General features: G+C 52.1%; 1 protein-coding gene across 1 annotated transcript in view; it reads right to left on the reverse strand.

Annotated features, from left to right (window-relative positions):
- The window catches only part of Twist2 (twist family bHLH transcription factor 2), a 42,175-nt gene extending 33,818 nt beyond the window's left edge, over positions 1–8,357 (reverse strand). The window contains exon 1 of the mRNA XM_027951764.3: positions 7,758–8,357. Coding sequence (XP_027807565.1) covers positions 7,793–8,275 — 483 coding nt within the window. The 5' untranslated portion in view covers positions 8,276–8,357 and the 3' untranslated portion in view covers positions 7,758–7,792. The remainder of the gene's footprint in view (positions 1–7,757) is intronic.
- Positions 8,358–17,584: the final 9,227 nt, after the last annotated feature.

Here is a 17,584-nt window from a genome sequence, read left to right on the forward strand (position 1 = left end):
AGCAGATGGGAGACGGATGTGGCAGGGCCTTGCTGAAGCGCCCGTGCCTGGCCTCTGCCTGCGCCTGGCCTCTGCCTGCGCCTGGCCTCTGCCCGCGTAGCACTGCCGCGGCATGGAGGTGGCCCTGTTGGAGTTTTACAAAGCCTGGTTTTTCTGGGAAGGCTTGTTCTGATAAACTCTTCTCTTCTAGGTCTCTGAGGAGCTCTGAGGGCAGAGAGGACGGGATTCCGCAGCCAGCAGCCGAGGGGCCCCCAGCCCCACATGAGCCTGCACTCTCCTGGCTTCTTAGGAAGAGGCCCAAATCCCCCCCCCCCCCGTGCCCCAGATTCTTGTGAAATTCTTCCTGTATCACTTTTCCTGTTCGTGTCCCAATATTCTCTTTTGCTTTGCCATTCCTGAAAAAGCTCTTCTTTTCGTGAAGAGCGGGCCAACGTGTGCGGGGTTGCTGGGACTCTCGAGGAGGCGAAACCATCCAACCCCGGAACAGCACAAAGTTTCCACCTTGAAAAGCCACAAAACACGTGAGGAGGGCTCTGGGACATGGGGAGGGGCAGAGGAACCGTGCCCGCTCATCTTCCGCTTGCCTCCCGACTACAGCACCATCTCTGCTGTCAGAGTCCGAGGACCTGCACTGCTGGGACGCCCGGCCGCAACTCGCCCCACATCGCGGCCTGCTCGCGGCTCCCGGTGGACACACAGAGAGGCCACGCGGCAACCCCAGCCCCACCCGAGAGCACCACAGACTCCAGCCCTGGGCAGCTCTGGCAGGTCACCCAAGTCCCTGCAGATTTGGCATAGTCTAAGCCAGTCATTTCACAAGGGACAAATCTACACACAGGGCACGTCAGGCTTCTCGGGACACAGATGTTGGTTCACTGTATTTTTGCTCTAGGATAAATGACAAATTTTCTAGAAAACAGTGGTGAAGACATCTAAGGAGAGCAGTGGCCAGGGACACAGGTGGGGGCATGGGGTGCACCCCTCTGTGCCTCAGAGAGCTGGCAGAGCACTGAGGACCCTTGGGAGGTGTCTGTCCCTCGTGCTGCTCTGGGGACCTGACTGTGGGCTTTGGGGGTGGGAAACCTCATGTGGTCCTCTGAGATTAATGTTCGAACAGATGCTGTCCCAGAGAAGAAGCAGCAAACCCATGAGACAGACTGGGCTGGGCTGGGGACGGGGGGACAGCGCGGCTGAAGAAGACAGTCACCAGCCCTGGAACAACACAGAGGATCACACCCAGGAGACAGGACGCTCGAGGCTGGGCCCACACTGAGGGTCTGGGCCAGCAGGGAACCAGTGCACGCGCAGCCTGCGATTCACGAGGACTTGACGTCAGGAGGTTCCGCTGCTGGACACAGAGCCACGCGGATGCCCAACCTGAGACAGAAACAGCAGCCTTACCCCCTCTCATCCCAGCCACCCAGGCATCTCCCAAAGAAACGAGGATGACCTTACTGTTTACTTACTAAGACAAAATCATTAGGAATGAGATTTAAAATTCATGTGCCTAGGGCTGGGGATGTGGCTCAAGCGGTAGCGCACCTGGCATGCGTGCGGCACTGGGTTCGATCCTTAGCACCACATACAAATAAAGATGTTGTGTCTGCCAAAAACTAAAACTGAATATTAAATTTAAAAAAAAAAATTCACGTGTGCTTACCAGAAGGGACTCAGAAGTGTGATTTTGCCACCTGCAGTAGCTGGCCTGGCTCACGCCCCACCTTGGAGTCAGGGAGTAAATGACAGGGGCAGGCTCTTCCACCCCCAGGTCAGAGAGTCAAAGATGAAACCAGCCTTGGGCTTCTGACTCCTCTGCATGCCCCTCAAACCAGATCATCTGGACAGGAACTAAGGGAAAATTTGTTGCTAGATCTGAGACAGCAAGGAAATGCTGCCTGCCCCACATGTCCGCTACAGCATGTTAAATCAGAGTGAGACACAAAGAAACACCCTGCACACAGCAGAGCCAGGCCTGGAAACCCTCAGTAGAGTTGCCTTCCAGGGAGTCTGCTTGTTTTATGAGCCACCCCGCAAGGAGCCCACACCTGCCTCAGAAGCAGGCGCTCTCTGGAGCCTGCAGAACAGGACCCGTCACAGGGAGGTAACGGAAGGCTGGGGGCTTTTGTCTGTGTAGCGACAGAGAACAGCATAGCCACGGGCACTCTGGGCACTGCCTTCTCCACTGCAGGCAGCACAAGGACCCCGGGCCCTGCCCTCTCCCTGCCCTTTCTGCCCTCTCACAGCAAAAGGCGAAACCCTGCCTGTTCCCCTCTCTGAGCCACCCTGCTTGGTGCTGCAGGAAGGCTCAGGCTGTGACCACACACCAACTTCAGCCCCGGGCTGGGGCGGGTCTTAACACGTGGTCACAGTCAAAGGGTTAATAAAAACCAGGGGATCTGTCCAAATCCTCCTGTCGGTGACACCCCAGACCTACACATCCACAAACACAAACTTGCTGTCCAATTAAACTGTGATAAACAGGAATCTAATGCAGGCAATGCAACCAACCGGACTATTTCTCCCCCAAAGATAGACCCTGGCAGCCACGTTGAAGGCCAGCTGTGAGCAGACAGACAGAAGCCCTTCTCACAACAGCGACTCTGATAGCTGGAAGCCCTGGGCTCAACCCTGTCCTGAGCTTAAGTAACAGATGCGAAGACCCTGCACCAAAGGAGGAGTCTCTCCACTTTTAAAGTCAGTGCTCTTGGGGTGTGAGAAGGAAGCCGCAGCTCCACAGGAGCACCTGGGTATCCAGAGGCTCGTCCCGTCAACGGCAGAGGGAGGGTCCCTAAGCAGCAGCCGCAGCCCTCTCAAAACCATGTCCGTCCCACTGGGAATCACAGGAACCTCACCTACTCCAAACAGCGGAGCCGCAGCTGAAGTGACACAGACGTCCTAAGCATGTCAACACGGCTTGGGTTCAAAGGACTCTTCAACTAACCACTAAAGATTTCCCTCCTGTTGGAATAAAGTTATGTGCTGGCTTTTCCAGCTTCAGATCCAAGTCTCCCTCTGATGTGACAACCGTCAGTAATCGCTGAAGGAAAGAAATCCATTGTGCCTCAGTTTACATCAGCATGAAACTCACATTGTCACTGTCACTGTTCCCGTTCCAAAGCAAACGTTCCATTAAGACACATTCAAAGGCTCACTACTGGGCAGAGATGCAGAACAGGTTCCTGGGACTGAGGTCGGGGCCTGTTCTCTTTCTCCCTGCCACACACCCCGCCCTCTCCCTCTCACCTTGTGCGACTCCAAGTACAAAAACTTCAATCTCTACGCTACTTGGAGAATTATTTTTTTACACACCATTTGCTTTAGAATTTTGTGTGTACTTGACAAAAGTGAACACAGGTTTAATACCCTAAAATAAAATGTATATCAGTTCCAGGTGAGTATTTCCCCACTGTGTTTGCGGAATACTTTCTCTATTGGAATAGGAACAAACGTATTCCTGTTGGAATCAGCGCCTCTTCTTCCATGTTTCTGGGATGCCACTCCTTGCTTAAGAATGGAAGAAATCACTTCTAATGGATTATTTATTGAAAATACATCAAGAGTTCCCACATTTTGAAGAGATGTATAGTTATGTATGCAAATGCTATCAGGGAAAAAAGCATGAAATTTTGCTTAAAGTAGATTTTTAGTTAATTACTCTTAAATAAAGCACGGTAACAGTTCTTTGTGAAATTTGCTCATTTAAATACAGTTTTAAAATTTTATGGAATATTTTTTCTAAAAATGTTAATTTTGAGATAGTTGTGGATTCTCATGAGGCTACTGATAAATTAATGTAGACACCCCTTCCCTCTTCACAACATCTTGCCACACGAGAGCACAAGGTCCCACCCACTGATACACTCCCCAGAACTTGCTCAGGTGCCACGGTCCCGCGTGTGCACGTGCGTGTGCATGCGTGCTTAGTTCTATGCGTTCTCAGCACACGTGCAGACTCAGGTGACCACGTGGAACATCTTTTCCAGCAGTTTCTGATTTCAGTGTTTCGTCTTGGCTTTACTTTAAAAACACCCATGTGTGTGTCTCTCAGATCCTGTTTCTTCTTTATTGCTCTGTCCATTTCTTGGCTACAGTGACTTATCCATCTCTTCTTTGAATTTTATGGCCTCTTTTGTGAACTCTTTGCTAGCAGAGAGCTTTGCTTTTGGTTTGCTTTTTTGCAGCACATTTATCCTTTCCCAGGAAAGACACAAACATAAACAGACATTCCAGCCTCCATGCCCAGGGTTCTTAAAGACACCAGTGAGAATAGATTGATATAAATACTCAGCTCAAAAACTGTCATAAAAGCTCAGCCTTTAAAATTGACTTATTAAAATATTTGTGTTTTTTTTTTTAAAGCCCTGATTTAAACTCAAGTTATGCGTTACAGTACTCCGCACCGAAGGAGTTTACTTTATGATCTTTCTGCCAGGCAAAAGGAATCCGGCATCCATGCCGGCAACTCGGGACACAGGCGAGCAAGGCCGACAAGAGCAGTTCTTTCAGGCTCATGATGTGTCAGGAAAATAGGTGTTTTCAGAAAAACCTCAATAAAGGTTTCTATTTCAAATGGCCTCAAACGGCCACCCACAGGTCCCGTCCCCACAGCTCCCACTCGGCCAGAGGTGTAAGTAGCAAGACTTCCTTGACACCAGACTGGAAAAACAACTACTGATATTTAAGGGGCCAGGAAGCACCCAGTGGAGGCCGATCCTTCCTCCAACCTCACTGCTCATGTCCCAAGCAGCTCGGCCGGCCGTGCCCGCCACTTCTTCCCAGTCAAAAGCTCCACTGGGATCTGCATTTCCATTCTTCTCCACAGGGAATTAAATTTCTTTTGAGACCAGCTGGCATCCCCAATACAGGAGTTAACAAGCATCTCCAAAACACCAAGTTTGAGGGGCAAGGGAGGCTCTCGTGTATTGGGTGGTAAGAGGATCGGGTGCTTTCTCCAAAGGAGAAGAGTTGTCAGAAGGGAAAAGCAATGAGTTTGTTGAGTGCGTCCCATACTGAAAGCCTGCCAAGTCTAACTCAGCAGAAGGTAAGAGAAGACGATTTCTGTAATGAGGAAGCCGAGAACAAGCGCATTCCGCCTGGTAGGTAGTGGTGGCCTCCACGCGCCTCCAAGCCAGGCGCTCTGACCCTCTCAGAGGCTCAGGCATTTCACCAGAACGCTCAGCACTCCTTTGGGGACTTTTCAATTACCTGAGTCCAGCTGACTGGGCAACACCAGCAGGAGAGAGGTGAAGGGGAGCACCTGCAGAGCCCCCCATCCTTGGCTTTTGTTGCTCCTGCTGTTGGTCACACAGCCTTCCTGTGCGTGAAAATCTCTCACTAGACATAAGATCACCTACCAAGTATGGAAATATCCAGACACGTTTTGCTGATACATGTAATAAATGCTTCTTGGAAATATTACAAATAAATCACACGCCACTGAACAACATTTCCAGAAGTCAAACAAATTAGTACTGAGTATGCTGAAAGAGAAAATGAGTTAAAAAAAAAAAAAAAAAAAAAGGTAAGAGAGAGGACGAAGCTGTTGCCTCTCCTGCTGGTGATAAGCAGGCAGGATTCAGACGGTTCCTTGCACCCTTCTCTCCTCTTGTACGCAGTATCAACTATGCAAAGAGCGGGGTTTATCTGCCTTAGCCATTACATTCAATTATATAAAAAATAAACATGCCCACATAAAGATCGGTTGCTCTCCAACTAAGTGTGTTATCTAACACATGAAGGGCTTTTTGTCCAAACAAGCCTTTAACAGTTTTCATTTATTTATCACAGGTATTGTGCTTTGTATTTATCTAATATTTAATTGTGGTCTGTGATTGACTCTCTTACGTTTTACAGAGTGAGATTATTTTTTTAAATAAATTTTAAATGTTCCTGCAGAATTTTTCATTGGGACAGTATCTCCTGGCATTTTTTTTTCAGTAATTTTTGGAGGGTAGTCTTAAGGATAAAGCTGTTGACATTCTCCTTAAACAAAGCTGTGTGTGTGTGTGTGTGTGTGTGTGTGTGTTTAAAGGATGACATTCCTCATCTGTCTCTTCTTATTTCAGATGTGGTGTAAACTGCGGATGGTATAAAGGGTAAATGGAAGTCACTAATGAAAGCGCATAATTTAGGCAACAAAAACCAGAATTAATGTATTATCCTTCTGTAGCATTTAGTACTTGGCCAATCCAAACTTTCATTCCTAGAGAAATAGGCGATTGAGACAGTTTCCATCTGTTTTTGACAAAGACAGAAGATTCCCACAGTTATTCTCTGTTAAAAATTCTTCTTTAAAACGATAAAACTGTCATTGTCTTAGGGGGCTATTTTGTCAAGAAAATTTTCAGTGATGCAGAAATAGAAAAAGGAAAAAGAAAGAAAACCAACCTGCAGCAGTTGGACCCTTCTGTTGCCACAGCAGGACCCCCGCTGATATTACAAAACCACATGAAAAAGAAATGGATACTTTTGGGAGAATGGATGACCCGCTCTAGATCTGTCTTAATTCTTTCTGGGTGAAGCAGAGACTTTTATAAAAAGTATCACAAAGACGGAAAATTAAAACATATTAGGTGAGAAGGTTTTCAACGCGTTCTCCGTCCCCACCTCGCCCCCGGCAAGAAGAGATCCTGATCCTCTCCACCGCCCGCCGAAGGCCCTGGGAAGAGGTGCCCACTGCCTCACAGCCTCGGCGAGAGGACGGCGCCTCCGCGGCTGGAATCTGTCGACGGGACTGGGTAGGTGTCTGGTGAGAAGGAGCGGATGCGGGGGCCCTGAGCGCTCTTCCATAGGAAACCAGACCTGAGTCTTTGCCCCGAATCTCGGTGGTCTTCTCCCCCGCAGGGCCAGGCGCACACTGCCTCTTTTCCCCCAGACCCATCATCTCCCAGCCTGGAGCCCCAGCGCCTGCCTGCGGGTCAGTACGCTGGACCCACACAGACGGATCCCCTGCCCTCCTTTCCAAATTTCAAGGTCGGACCCCGAGGCTCCCAGCTCTTAGCTCCCCTCCACCTGCATATCCGCGGCCGGGCGTGCGTTCTCAGCCGCCAGGTCTGCTCCACCCTCGGCTCTGCGCGCTAGGCCGGGTCTCCTGTGCTCCAGGATAGAGCCTGTCTTCCGCTCTGCGCCCCTCTGACACCCGAGGCGCAAGCGCAGGACAGCGTCCTCCTGTCCACCGAGGGTAAACCCCAGTGCCTCAGGCCCGCATCTCTGCACCCACTGGACCGGCCACCCAAAGCGCAGGCCAGGACTCCCTGTAGGAGCAGCCAGCGAGTTCTGAGTGTCCGCACGAAGAGCGCACTCTGCCGCTCCATCCGACAAGGGCAGAGCAACAAGTCCGACACGACTCTCTCAGCAGCTCCCCTGGCCACCCTGGCTCGGAGGGGTGAAAAGGATCACCATCTCCCTGCCCTGACGGGTCCTAGGAGAGTCTCCCCTACAGTCATCCACAGACATCCACACACACCACCAAGAATGGGAAATGCAAGAGTTCCTCTAGGTACTCCTGGACCTTGCTGGAAGTCACCAGTCTGTGGGTCCCCAACTGACACGCTTTGCAAAAGGCCTCCAGGGTGCCTCTGGGTCTTAGAAACTGCCGGGCTGCCCCTCATCCATCTTTAGGAGAGAAAGCGCACCCCATTCACCCTGCCGCGGCCCGCCGGGCCTCCACTAGGAGGGATGCTCAGGCCCCAGACACCCTGGGGTCGACCCGCCCGCCCCTGCAACGGAGGGCGCCCAATCGCGCGCACAGCACCTACCCTGGTGCGCCGGTCCGGAGGTGGGTGGCGCGGCGCTAGTGGGAGGCGGACATGGACCACGCGCCTTCCATGCGCCACACGGAGAAGGCGTAGCTGAGGCGCTCGTGGGCCACGTAGCTGCAGCTGGTCATCTTATTGTCCATCTCGTCGCTCTGCAGGACCTGGTAGAGGAAGTCTATGTACCTGGCGGCCAGCTTGAGCGTCTGGATCTTGCTGAGCTTGTCCGAGGGCAGCGTGGGGATGATCTTGCGTAGTGCAGCGAAGGCCTCATTGAGCGACTGGGTGCGCTGGCGCTCGCGCACGTTGGCCAGGATGCGCTGGCTCTGGAGCTCCTCGAAGGACTGCGCGCTCGGGCTGCCCTTCTTGCCGCGCTTGCCCGGGGTCGGGCTGCCATCTTCGCTTGACTTCTTGCTGTAGCGCCGCTTCCGGCCGAAGCGCTTTGGCTGCCGCTCGAGCTCCTCCTCGCTGGTGCCCAAGCTGTCCACGGGGGACACGGGCGAGCTGGAGCCCTCCTCCATGACGCCCGCCCGGCGCGCGTGGGGCTGGAGGCGCCGGGCGCCGCTGGCCAAGCCCGCGGCCGCTGAGCACACGCTCTCGGGGGTTGCTGGAAAGGCTCTGATTTCGGGCCGGTTTGTGCAAAACCGAGGTCTCCGGGAGAGGAAGTTATTCTAACTTTTTTGGAAACTCTAGCCCGGCTGGGTTGCTAAATAGCTGTCAGGAGCAAGAGCGGCGCGCTGATTGGCCACCATGGCCGGGGGCAGGACGAGTACTGGGGCCTTCGCCGGCCGCCCCCGCCCCCCGGCGCGGCACTTTCAGTTTTGCCGTTTTTCCTCCCTGAAAGCTGCCGGCATCCCCTTCGACCGCCCGTCAGCCTCCCTGAGCCTAAGGCCCAGCCAGGCCTGGCTTTGTCTGCCCCTTACCGTGGAGATCCGCCCTGCTGGGTCGCAGAGTTCCGTGAGAGGCTCAGGGGGCAAGTCCCACCCCAGATGCGCTCCAGGGACGTGAGGACGCACCCGGAGCCTGTGGGGAGCCCAGATTCCAGTTGTCTTAGCTGCCCCCAGGCGCGCAGCGAGTCCTCGCCGCGGTCCACACACTGGGGCCTGGAAAGAGCGGAGCTCACCGGGGCGGTGCGGACACTCGGGTGTCCGCAGAGAAGCCCACCCCCACGGACCGAACTTCAGGATCCCTGGAGACGCCATCCGCTAGGGCCAGTCCACGTGTTGGGGACCGTTTCTTACCCCGATTGCTGAGGAGCCCGGTCCCCGACGTCTTCCCGAGCTTTCCCCTTAAATGTTTTAGCATTTGAGCGCCACAGCGAATGTCTCCTGTGTGCGCGGTGCCGCCGCCGCGGCCCACCGGGTCTTGGCACGGTGCTGGGCGCTGCTTGGGGCGCCCGCCCGGCCTGCCTGACCCGCCCTGCCTCCGCTCTCTCCCTTCACTTCGCCTGTCGGCCAGAGGACGCTCTGGGAGCTGCGCGGGCCGCCAGGGCCCAGCGTCCCCTACGCCGGCGCCATGGGGCAGCTCTGAGTAGGAGAGCGCAGAGCTGCGGAGCTTGGGGGCTCTGCCTCGGAGGGCGACACCGTGGACCCCGGCCCCGCGCCATCTGGATGCCGAGCGCCAGCGCTTTTGAAGTGGTTCGGGGTCTCTTTGTTCGCCGGCCCTCTGGCTCGGGGCCTGGAGGTGGTTTACAGCGTCGAGGCCTTTGAACCTATTCCCAGGTGACCCGGGCTCAATTAGGCCCGGGCCTAAGAGGGGCTGTCAGGCGAGCCGCGTGATCCGGGGCAGACGGGGCCTTTTTATTGAAGTTGAACCCGGGCTGATGAGTGCTCGGCCTAGGCCGGTCCTGGGGACAGGCAGCGGGCCGCGAGGTGGGGCCCGCGGGCTGAGACCAGCAGAAGGGAACCTGTGGAGGGCTCTGGCAGGCCCTTTGCACCCCTCTCCAAGGGCCAGGGTTCGGGCAGCGGTAAGGACGTCTTCCTCCACAGTCCTCAAGGAAGGCGGCGCTCTGTGGAGAGCAGGCCCTCATACAGCGCTATTTGCAGATTCTTGGAGACCCAGGGTTTCACCATCCCCTGACTAAAGGGTCCTTCTACAGTAGCCCACCCAGCCCCACCCGGCCTGATGGCACTCTTTCCTCCACTCCACAGCTCATCCAGACCAGCAAAGTAGCTTTCCTCCTCCCTTTCTTTACAATTTTTTCAAATAAAAAATTGAGGAACAAAAGAGCTGCAGCCAAGTCCCCCGCGTCCCATGCTGGGGACAGCCTCCCTGAGGATGGAAAGGGCCTGCCCCTTCCACAGCTGGCCTCTCTCCCCGCTGGCTCAGAGCCCCAGGGCAGGGACTTGCTACTCCTTAACAACCACCTTGCGGCTCAGGCTGGGGAATCCCAGGAGCCACAGGGTCTGCCTGGGCGAAGTCAGCTGGGTGCACCTTCCCCGCTCCAGACTGAAGGCATTTTCAAGAAGAGCTGCGCTTGTGGTCTGCTGGGCACGCCCCCGCCCCACCCCCACCTTCCGCCTCTGTGTGCTGCTCTCTGTCTCTCTTTCTCCTCCAGCTCCACCAGGCAGAGTTTAGAGGAACGGAAAGCAGCCCAGCCCAGAATCCTGAGCAGCTGAGGGGTCTCCCTGCCCGCAGGACAGAGGCCAGGGTGCCTTAGAGAGAGAGCTCAGAACAGGTTGGGGCTCTCTTTTGCCTGGGGACATGGATGTGGAGGATTCCCTCTGAGATGTCAGTGGACCCTTGCAACTTTCACAGCCAGAAGCTCAGCTCAACTCTTGGTCACCTTCAGTGTCCCATCTTTTCTAGATTTAAATACTTCAGCAAATTACAACATGCGTTTGGGATGCTGGTGAGCAGGTGGGGAAAGCCTTCCTTGGGGGATTTTAGAATGCCTTTTGTCTGCTGCTGGTCAGCTCCTCAAGGTCCTTACCTGGACACCAAGGACCACTTCCCTAAGTAAATGAGGCGGTGACATTCAGGAGTACCTCGGAGGCCACCAGCAGTGGGGAAGGGGGGAGGTCGTGCTCAGTCCTGTTCCTGGGTTGGCAGAGTTGGAATGCAAAGGAAAAAGTAATGAATGCAGGAAACGATACTCATGTTATTGATGTAGTTTGGATTTTTTTCTTTTAAAAATCAAGATGGGGCTAATAAAACTGATGTATTAATAACCTGAGCCCAAAACTGTGCTTGTACGAGAATATCTATAGCAGGACACCCAGGCTCACTCTGACCTGTGTGGAATGCCATTCAGTGAGGACTCAGGAGGAAATGTACTTCTTGGTATATTTATTCTTTATTGTGTGTGGAAAATCATGTATTCAAATAAGTACTTTATTTCATGGGACTTTCTAAAAAAATGATCTGTTATTCTGAAAGATCCCCCTGTTGCCTGTCGTCCTTAGAGCAGCAGGGAGAGGAGCTGGCATGTTTTCATGTGAACTTGACAGCTATTCACTTGGCATTGATTTTGCTGTGCTAAAATGTGACAATGTTTGAGTTGTCACTGAGGGACAGTCTTCAATACTAGGACAGGATTACATGGCCCTTGGGTTTAATGAGGATAATAAAATATGTAGTTATCAAATCAGAAAAATAATTACAAACCTCAGGAGCTATGTAAAACCACATGTTTATCCATTCAAATACCACTGCTGCTACCTTTGGTCAAAACACCTGCCCAGGTGAGTGCTCCCGTGCTCTCCAGCAGACGCTGTCTGGTTTAGCTGCATGAGGCTCTCGATGGAGCCAAGAGACGTAAGTCAGGTATTTTACAAGGCTCCAGTGTGCATTCCCCAATGATCTGGTGGGCTGTTATCTCCTCTTGAGCTTAGAACTTTGCAAAGCTCGAGCTGATGACAGAATCCTGCACTCCTGTGACAGAATCAGTCCTCTAGATAAATGTGTCTAGAGGCTGCTAATGATGGACCCCAAGCAGCACGTCCTCAGCGAGGCACCTTCTTCTGCTTCCCTGTTAGCAGTAGTCCCCCACAGACCCAGCACCCGCTACACGTGCACAACAGGCATTGGAGCACCTTCATCTGAAGTTGTTCTATTTAGATCCAGTGACAGTGAATGTGGCCCACTATTTTCAGGAGCTCCAAGTTCCAGGAGTGGAGAATCTCGAGAATCGTGCGGAAGTTGTAGCATGTCTGTATTAATAGCAGGGGTCCCTGTGTTGCTTTGCTGAATGTGGGAGACACGTTTCTGCGTGGACAAACAGCTCCTGGCCTTATACTCCCACCTCGATTTCTGCAATGCTTTGTGCTCCCTGGGCCATAAAGCCACCAGTGGGGGGACCATGGCTGAAAAGGCAACCGTCTTCAATCCTAAAACTCAGGGCTTAAGAATGAAGATGCTCCTCAAGTCTGGTGTACAACACAACTTATTCCTGGTGACAAGCCTCAGAACACTTTCTGGAAGTCAAAACCCAGAGCCAATCCCCTGCCTAAATCCCAGCAGGAGCAGCGGCAGGATGGAGCTGCACTCACCCAGGGCGAGAACCTAGTGTCCAGGGCCCACATCACATGCAGGCAAGACTCACCTGAAATAAATCATCTTGAAATGTCCCCCAGAGTTCACTCGGGACACACGACATGACTTCACCTTGGGGTCCTGTCATCATACCACTCATGTTGCCATCACAAGTATTTAACAGCAAACCCCGCCCCCGTGCCCAGGCCCCAGCCTCCTGTCCATCCTTCTTTCCCCCTTTCTTCCTGAATTGCAGTGGATGGAAGCTCAGGATGATTTCCCTGGGCCCTGGCAGCCCTGATCTGGGAGAGGCACTCCTGGGCATGTGGAAAGGGGGAGGGGAGCTGCCCTTGGCAAGCCCCAGGGCGGAGCTGTTTGGTCTTCTGGGGGCCGGCATCCTGCACTGTGTGTCTACTGGCCAGATGGCATGGGTGCCCGTTTCCTGCAGAGGGAAGCTCCTCCACCCCGAGTGGGTCCAGAATCACCATTTTCCTGATGCACAAGGCAGTATCTCCCATTCCACAGCAGGACTGAGATCAGTGCGACTCCATAGAAGGTTCCCTCCTGTCCTCCAACAAGTCACCTCCTGCTGAACTAGCCAGCATGGGTGCTATGCTGTAATGGAACCTGATGGGGACAGCCTGGTCAGCAGGGCCAATACCAGGGTCCCCCACACCACATGGATTTCTTGACCTCACTGACAGCCACTTGCAATGTGGGACAAGCAATAGCCTTGGGCACACACATTCACGTCTTTAATCCGATCAAAGTTGCTCTTGCAACAAACTCATTTGATTTTTAAATTTGCAATGTTTATCAGATTTCAGTTAAAATTAACAATGGAAAGATTAAAGCAGACATTAAGCAGTGGGAGAAAGAATAGGGTGTAGGGGTTTGGAACAGAAGCTGGCTCCTTTGTTTTGTGGATTTGGCTTTGGAACCATAGGAATATTTTACATAATTAGAACAAACTAGTTCAAAATTTAAAGAAAAAAGTAGGAATCCCTAAAAAGTCAAAATCAAATTCAAATGTACTTATAGGAATACTGCAAGATAGCTTTAAAGCACTGTCACTTAATCTAGACCCTCGTGGGTGCCCTCCCAAGGCAGAAGTGGCTGCAAAAGAGGTGAAATAGTTTTAGTTGTTCTGAGACTATGTCGTAAGCTAAGTAATTTTGTCCATGTCTTTGGGAATTAAGATTTTTCGGCTCAAGGAAAATGGATACAAACATAAAATAAGTAAAAATGTAATTCTAAATGTGTTGGATCATCCATCTAGACTCAGGATGCACTTTCTATTAAACAGTGATTTCCTGGTCTTGATCCCTGAGCAGACCTTGAACATTGACCTCGCTGCTGGTGGGGCTCCCACTCTCGCCTGGAGGAAATGGTTGGCTTAAGGTCTGGGGCCAGGTCTGAACCAGACAAACCCCGGCTGTCTCCTCGGGGAGGGCAGGGCGGAGGTCAGTGCCTACGGGGTCACGTCGGAAGGACCAGGAGAGACACAAAGAGATGGGGGGGTGCTGAGCATCTACGCGAAGAGTAACTGCCCGGATGGAACGCGTCCAACAGTAAAATCTGCAGGTTCTCATGGTAATCAGATAAAAATCTTAATGGTAACTTTTTGCTGTTGCTAGGAAATTGACTCATGGTTTTGAGAACTGGCGAATGAAGGAAAAGAGTTAAGCACCAACCTTTCTTACTGAACATGCCTCAAGTAGAGGAGTAGCTATGCGGAAAATGCTCCCTCTGTGGAACATTCCAGATGGAGAGTGGAGACTAACTAACTGGTTAGGAATGGACGTGGGTGCTACAGGTCCCACTAACTCAGGGCACAGAGCATACCAGGGGCCAGCCCTGCTGTGGGGGTGGTAGACCAGATCCTCTAGCGTGGCTCTGGCAAGCACAGAAAGGCAAGCCACTTAAATGCTGTTTTACCACCCAAGAAAAAAATATTTACACGACCAGTCACAGCAGGTCTGCAAATAGGGCAGAAAGGGGATACAAATGAGCAGCAGGAGCTGGGTCCTGTGTCTGCCATTACCAGGGTGGCCCTGGGCAGGGCCCTGTCCAGAGGGACACTCAGTTTCTCACTGTGAAGTTAGGTTGGGTGAGGACCCTCAGCCTTCCCCAACAGGAAGATGTCTCAGCACCCCAGGCCCCTGGCAGGGACGTAGGGACATAGCGCCTGTCACACTCCCATGCTGGTGGCATTTTAAAAGGCAGGGACCCTGAAGGACACGCAGAGTGATCCTCTGAGCTCTGAGCATGTGCAGGGGTCTTCGGTGGCCACAAATGCCCAACCTTCATAAGGGACCTGCTCCTTGGTGACCTCGTCCAAAACTTTCTGAAAAGGTCATGTGAATTTATTGTTCCCTATATTTTATAATTACAAGTTGTGGTCTCTGTTCCCCATGAAATTTTTGAGCTTTAGCAAATCTTAAATTAAAAACTTTATACATGTTTCAAAATGTTCTTCAGAAAACTTTAAATCCATGAGTTGAGAATTTGGTTTGAAAATTCCTCCACATGTATCTAAATAAACACACAGATCTGACCTAACATGTTTAAAGCAATAAACTTGGAATTAAACTTGTGTGTCAAAACTCTGATTGTATCTCGAATATAAAAACACATCAAAGACATCTGCTCGGGGAGCCCTTCTGGACACATGGCAAATTTCTCTTTTATGGAGGTCACCAGGGCAGGCAGGCGCGGGCTGCAGGCCCCTCCCAAGGGACCAGGAGAGGGCTCAACTGGATGTCCTGGTTGGAGGAGGCGTGTGTGGCTTGCCCACTCGTGTGTGTGTGTGTGTGTGTGTGTGTGTGCGCGCGCGCGCGCGCTTGTGCAGGGACGTGGGGGCTGTGCTTTTCATTTCATCTCTTCATTCTCCCCCAGTGCCCGGCCTGAGCCTAGGGCCTCTCACGGGGCGGAGCCTGCCCCCTACTGCCTAGCCACACCCAGCCCCAGGTTTTACATTTTTAAAAACTTTTAATTACTCCACTTTCCCTCTTAGTGTCTCCCAGGGGAGAATTAATAGCAGCTCAGGGGTACCTAGCTCCCGCCTCTACTGGCCGCCGAGGGTACGGGATTTCATCTGGCCACAAGTGCACAGGGCCTCACGGGGCCACACGAGGCTTCTTCCCAAGTTCTCTGTCCTCATCTACACTGAGGATTCTTCTTCCCTCCTCTTCCAAAGTCCCTCACACCTAATCCCCGGGAGATGTTGTCTGAACTCTGAGAACAAAGTGAAACTAGCTTTATTTATTTTTTATTTTGACAGATACTTGCTCCAGCCCACCCCACCCCAGGCCCCTAGGAACATTCACGGACCCCAGCTTCAGAGGGTAAGAGTCAGCTTCTAGCCCTGGGCCACGCAGGGCCATTTCACTTGTAAACTGTGATCCAACTCTAAGGCCGCAGGCGGGTCTGACTCCCACTTGCTTAATCCATCTGTACTTTATTTTTTTTTTAATTTTTATTTTTTTTTTAATTTTTTATTGTTGGCTGTTCAAAACATTACATAGTTCTTGATATATCATATTTCACACTTTGATTCAAGTGGGTTATGAGCTCCCATTTTTACCCCATATACAGATTGCAGAATCACATCAGTTACACATCCATTGATTTACATATTGCCATACTAGTGTCTGTTGTGTTCTGCTGCCTTTCCTATCCTCTACTATCCCCCCTCCCCTCCCCTCCCCTCCCCTCTTCTCTCTCTGCCCCCTCTACTGACATTCGTTTGTCCCCCTTGTATTATTTTTCCCTTTCCCCTCACTTCCTCTTGTATGTACTTTTGTATAACTCTGAGGGTCTCCTTCCATTTCCATGCAATTTCCCTTCTCTCTCCCTTTCCCTCCCAATCCATCTGTACTTAATCTGAGCAGCTGGGCACAGCCACACACACCCTGGCCAGGGGAGATACGTGGAGGTCCAGAGGCTTGGAATGCCTAAGGGGAAAAATGTCTGCACTAATCTTTCTTCTTTAAAAATGTTTGTGTAACGAGCCTGGAATACTGTATTTTCTTCTAGGAAGTTTCCGTGAATAATATTTTGCTCTATAATCAATAACCATACAACTACCTTCAGACCTTCAGACAACTAGATTATTTTTCTTTGGGCTCAGATTTAGAGGGGAAAAAGTCAATTTGATGAGGAGGGAGGTGGAAGAAGAGAGGAGAGGGAGAAGGTGACCCATAACACCAAGTTTAAAAAGCAGCCTTGTGTGTGTGTGCTGCCTCTGTGGGCGCTGACTCAGTTTCCCCTGAGAACATGGTCCCTGCACTCCCTGGACATCTCCAGACACTGTGAGAGCCTCAGCCAGCGAGCAGCTGCCCATCCTCTGGGAGAAGCAACAGGGCACAGATCCTTCCAGAGTGTGGGATAGAGAACTGGGTCTCCTGCACCTTTGTGGGGGAGTTTACCTGCAATAAAATTCACCCATTTTAAGATTCGGTACATTTTGATAAACACAGAACTATCTCCACTGTTTACGTCAACTTTTTCGCTGCTGTGACTAAAAGACCTGACCAGTACAACTGTAGAGGGGGACGTTTCCTTAGGGGCTCAGTTTCCTCAGTCCATGGAAGGCAGGCTCCATTCCTCAGGGTCAAGGTGAGGCAGGACATCATGGCGGAGAGTGTGGCAGAGGGAAACAGCTCACACGGAGATCAGAAGGCAGAGAAAGACCCACTGGCCAGATACAAATAGGTACCCCAAAGTCACACCCCAGTGCCCACCACCTCCAGCCACACCCACCTGCCTTCAGTCAGTTAATCCCATGAGGGGCTGAATTCACGGATTGGGTTAAGGTTCTCATGACCAAACTGTTTCTCCTCTGAACCTTCTTGCATTGTCCCACATGTGTGCTTTGGGGGACGCCTCACATCCAAACCATAACATTCTGCCCTGGCCCCCAAAAGCTCACAACCATCTCACAGTGCAAAATGCATGTTGTGCCTTTCAGAGCCCCCGTGGTCTCAACAGTTCCAAGATCGCCTAAAAGTCCAAGTCCAAAGTCGTCTCTGAGACTCGGGGCAAGCTCGCACAGGGAGCTCCGGTAAAGATCACAAGTGCCTGACACGGTCCAGTAGGTGAAGGCACTGAGTGAACATTTCCATCCACAAAAACAGGGGCCCGGAAAGAAGGGCTGCGGCGAAACATGCCCGACCCCCAGGTGGGCAAGCACGTCCTGTAGCTCCACGTCGGGCATCTCTGGCTTGGTAGCTCCAGCCCTCGCCTCTCTCTTGGCTTGTCTCTGCTCCATTCCCGTAGCCTTCCTCAGTGCACACTCCACAGCACTGGGCACAGCCCAGGGGTCTCCACGGCAGTTCCCTGCCCCACCTGCCATC

Source organism: Marmota flaviventris, chromosome 11 (genome assembly GCF_047511675.1).
Source record: "Marmota flaviventris isolate mMarFla1 chromosome 11, mMarFla1.hap1, whole genome shotgun sequence".
NCBI classification, from domain to species: domain Eukaryota; kingdom Metazoa; phylum Chordata; class Mammalia; order Rodentia; family Sciuridae; genus Marmota; species Marmota flaviventris.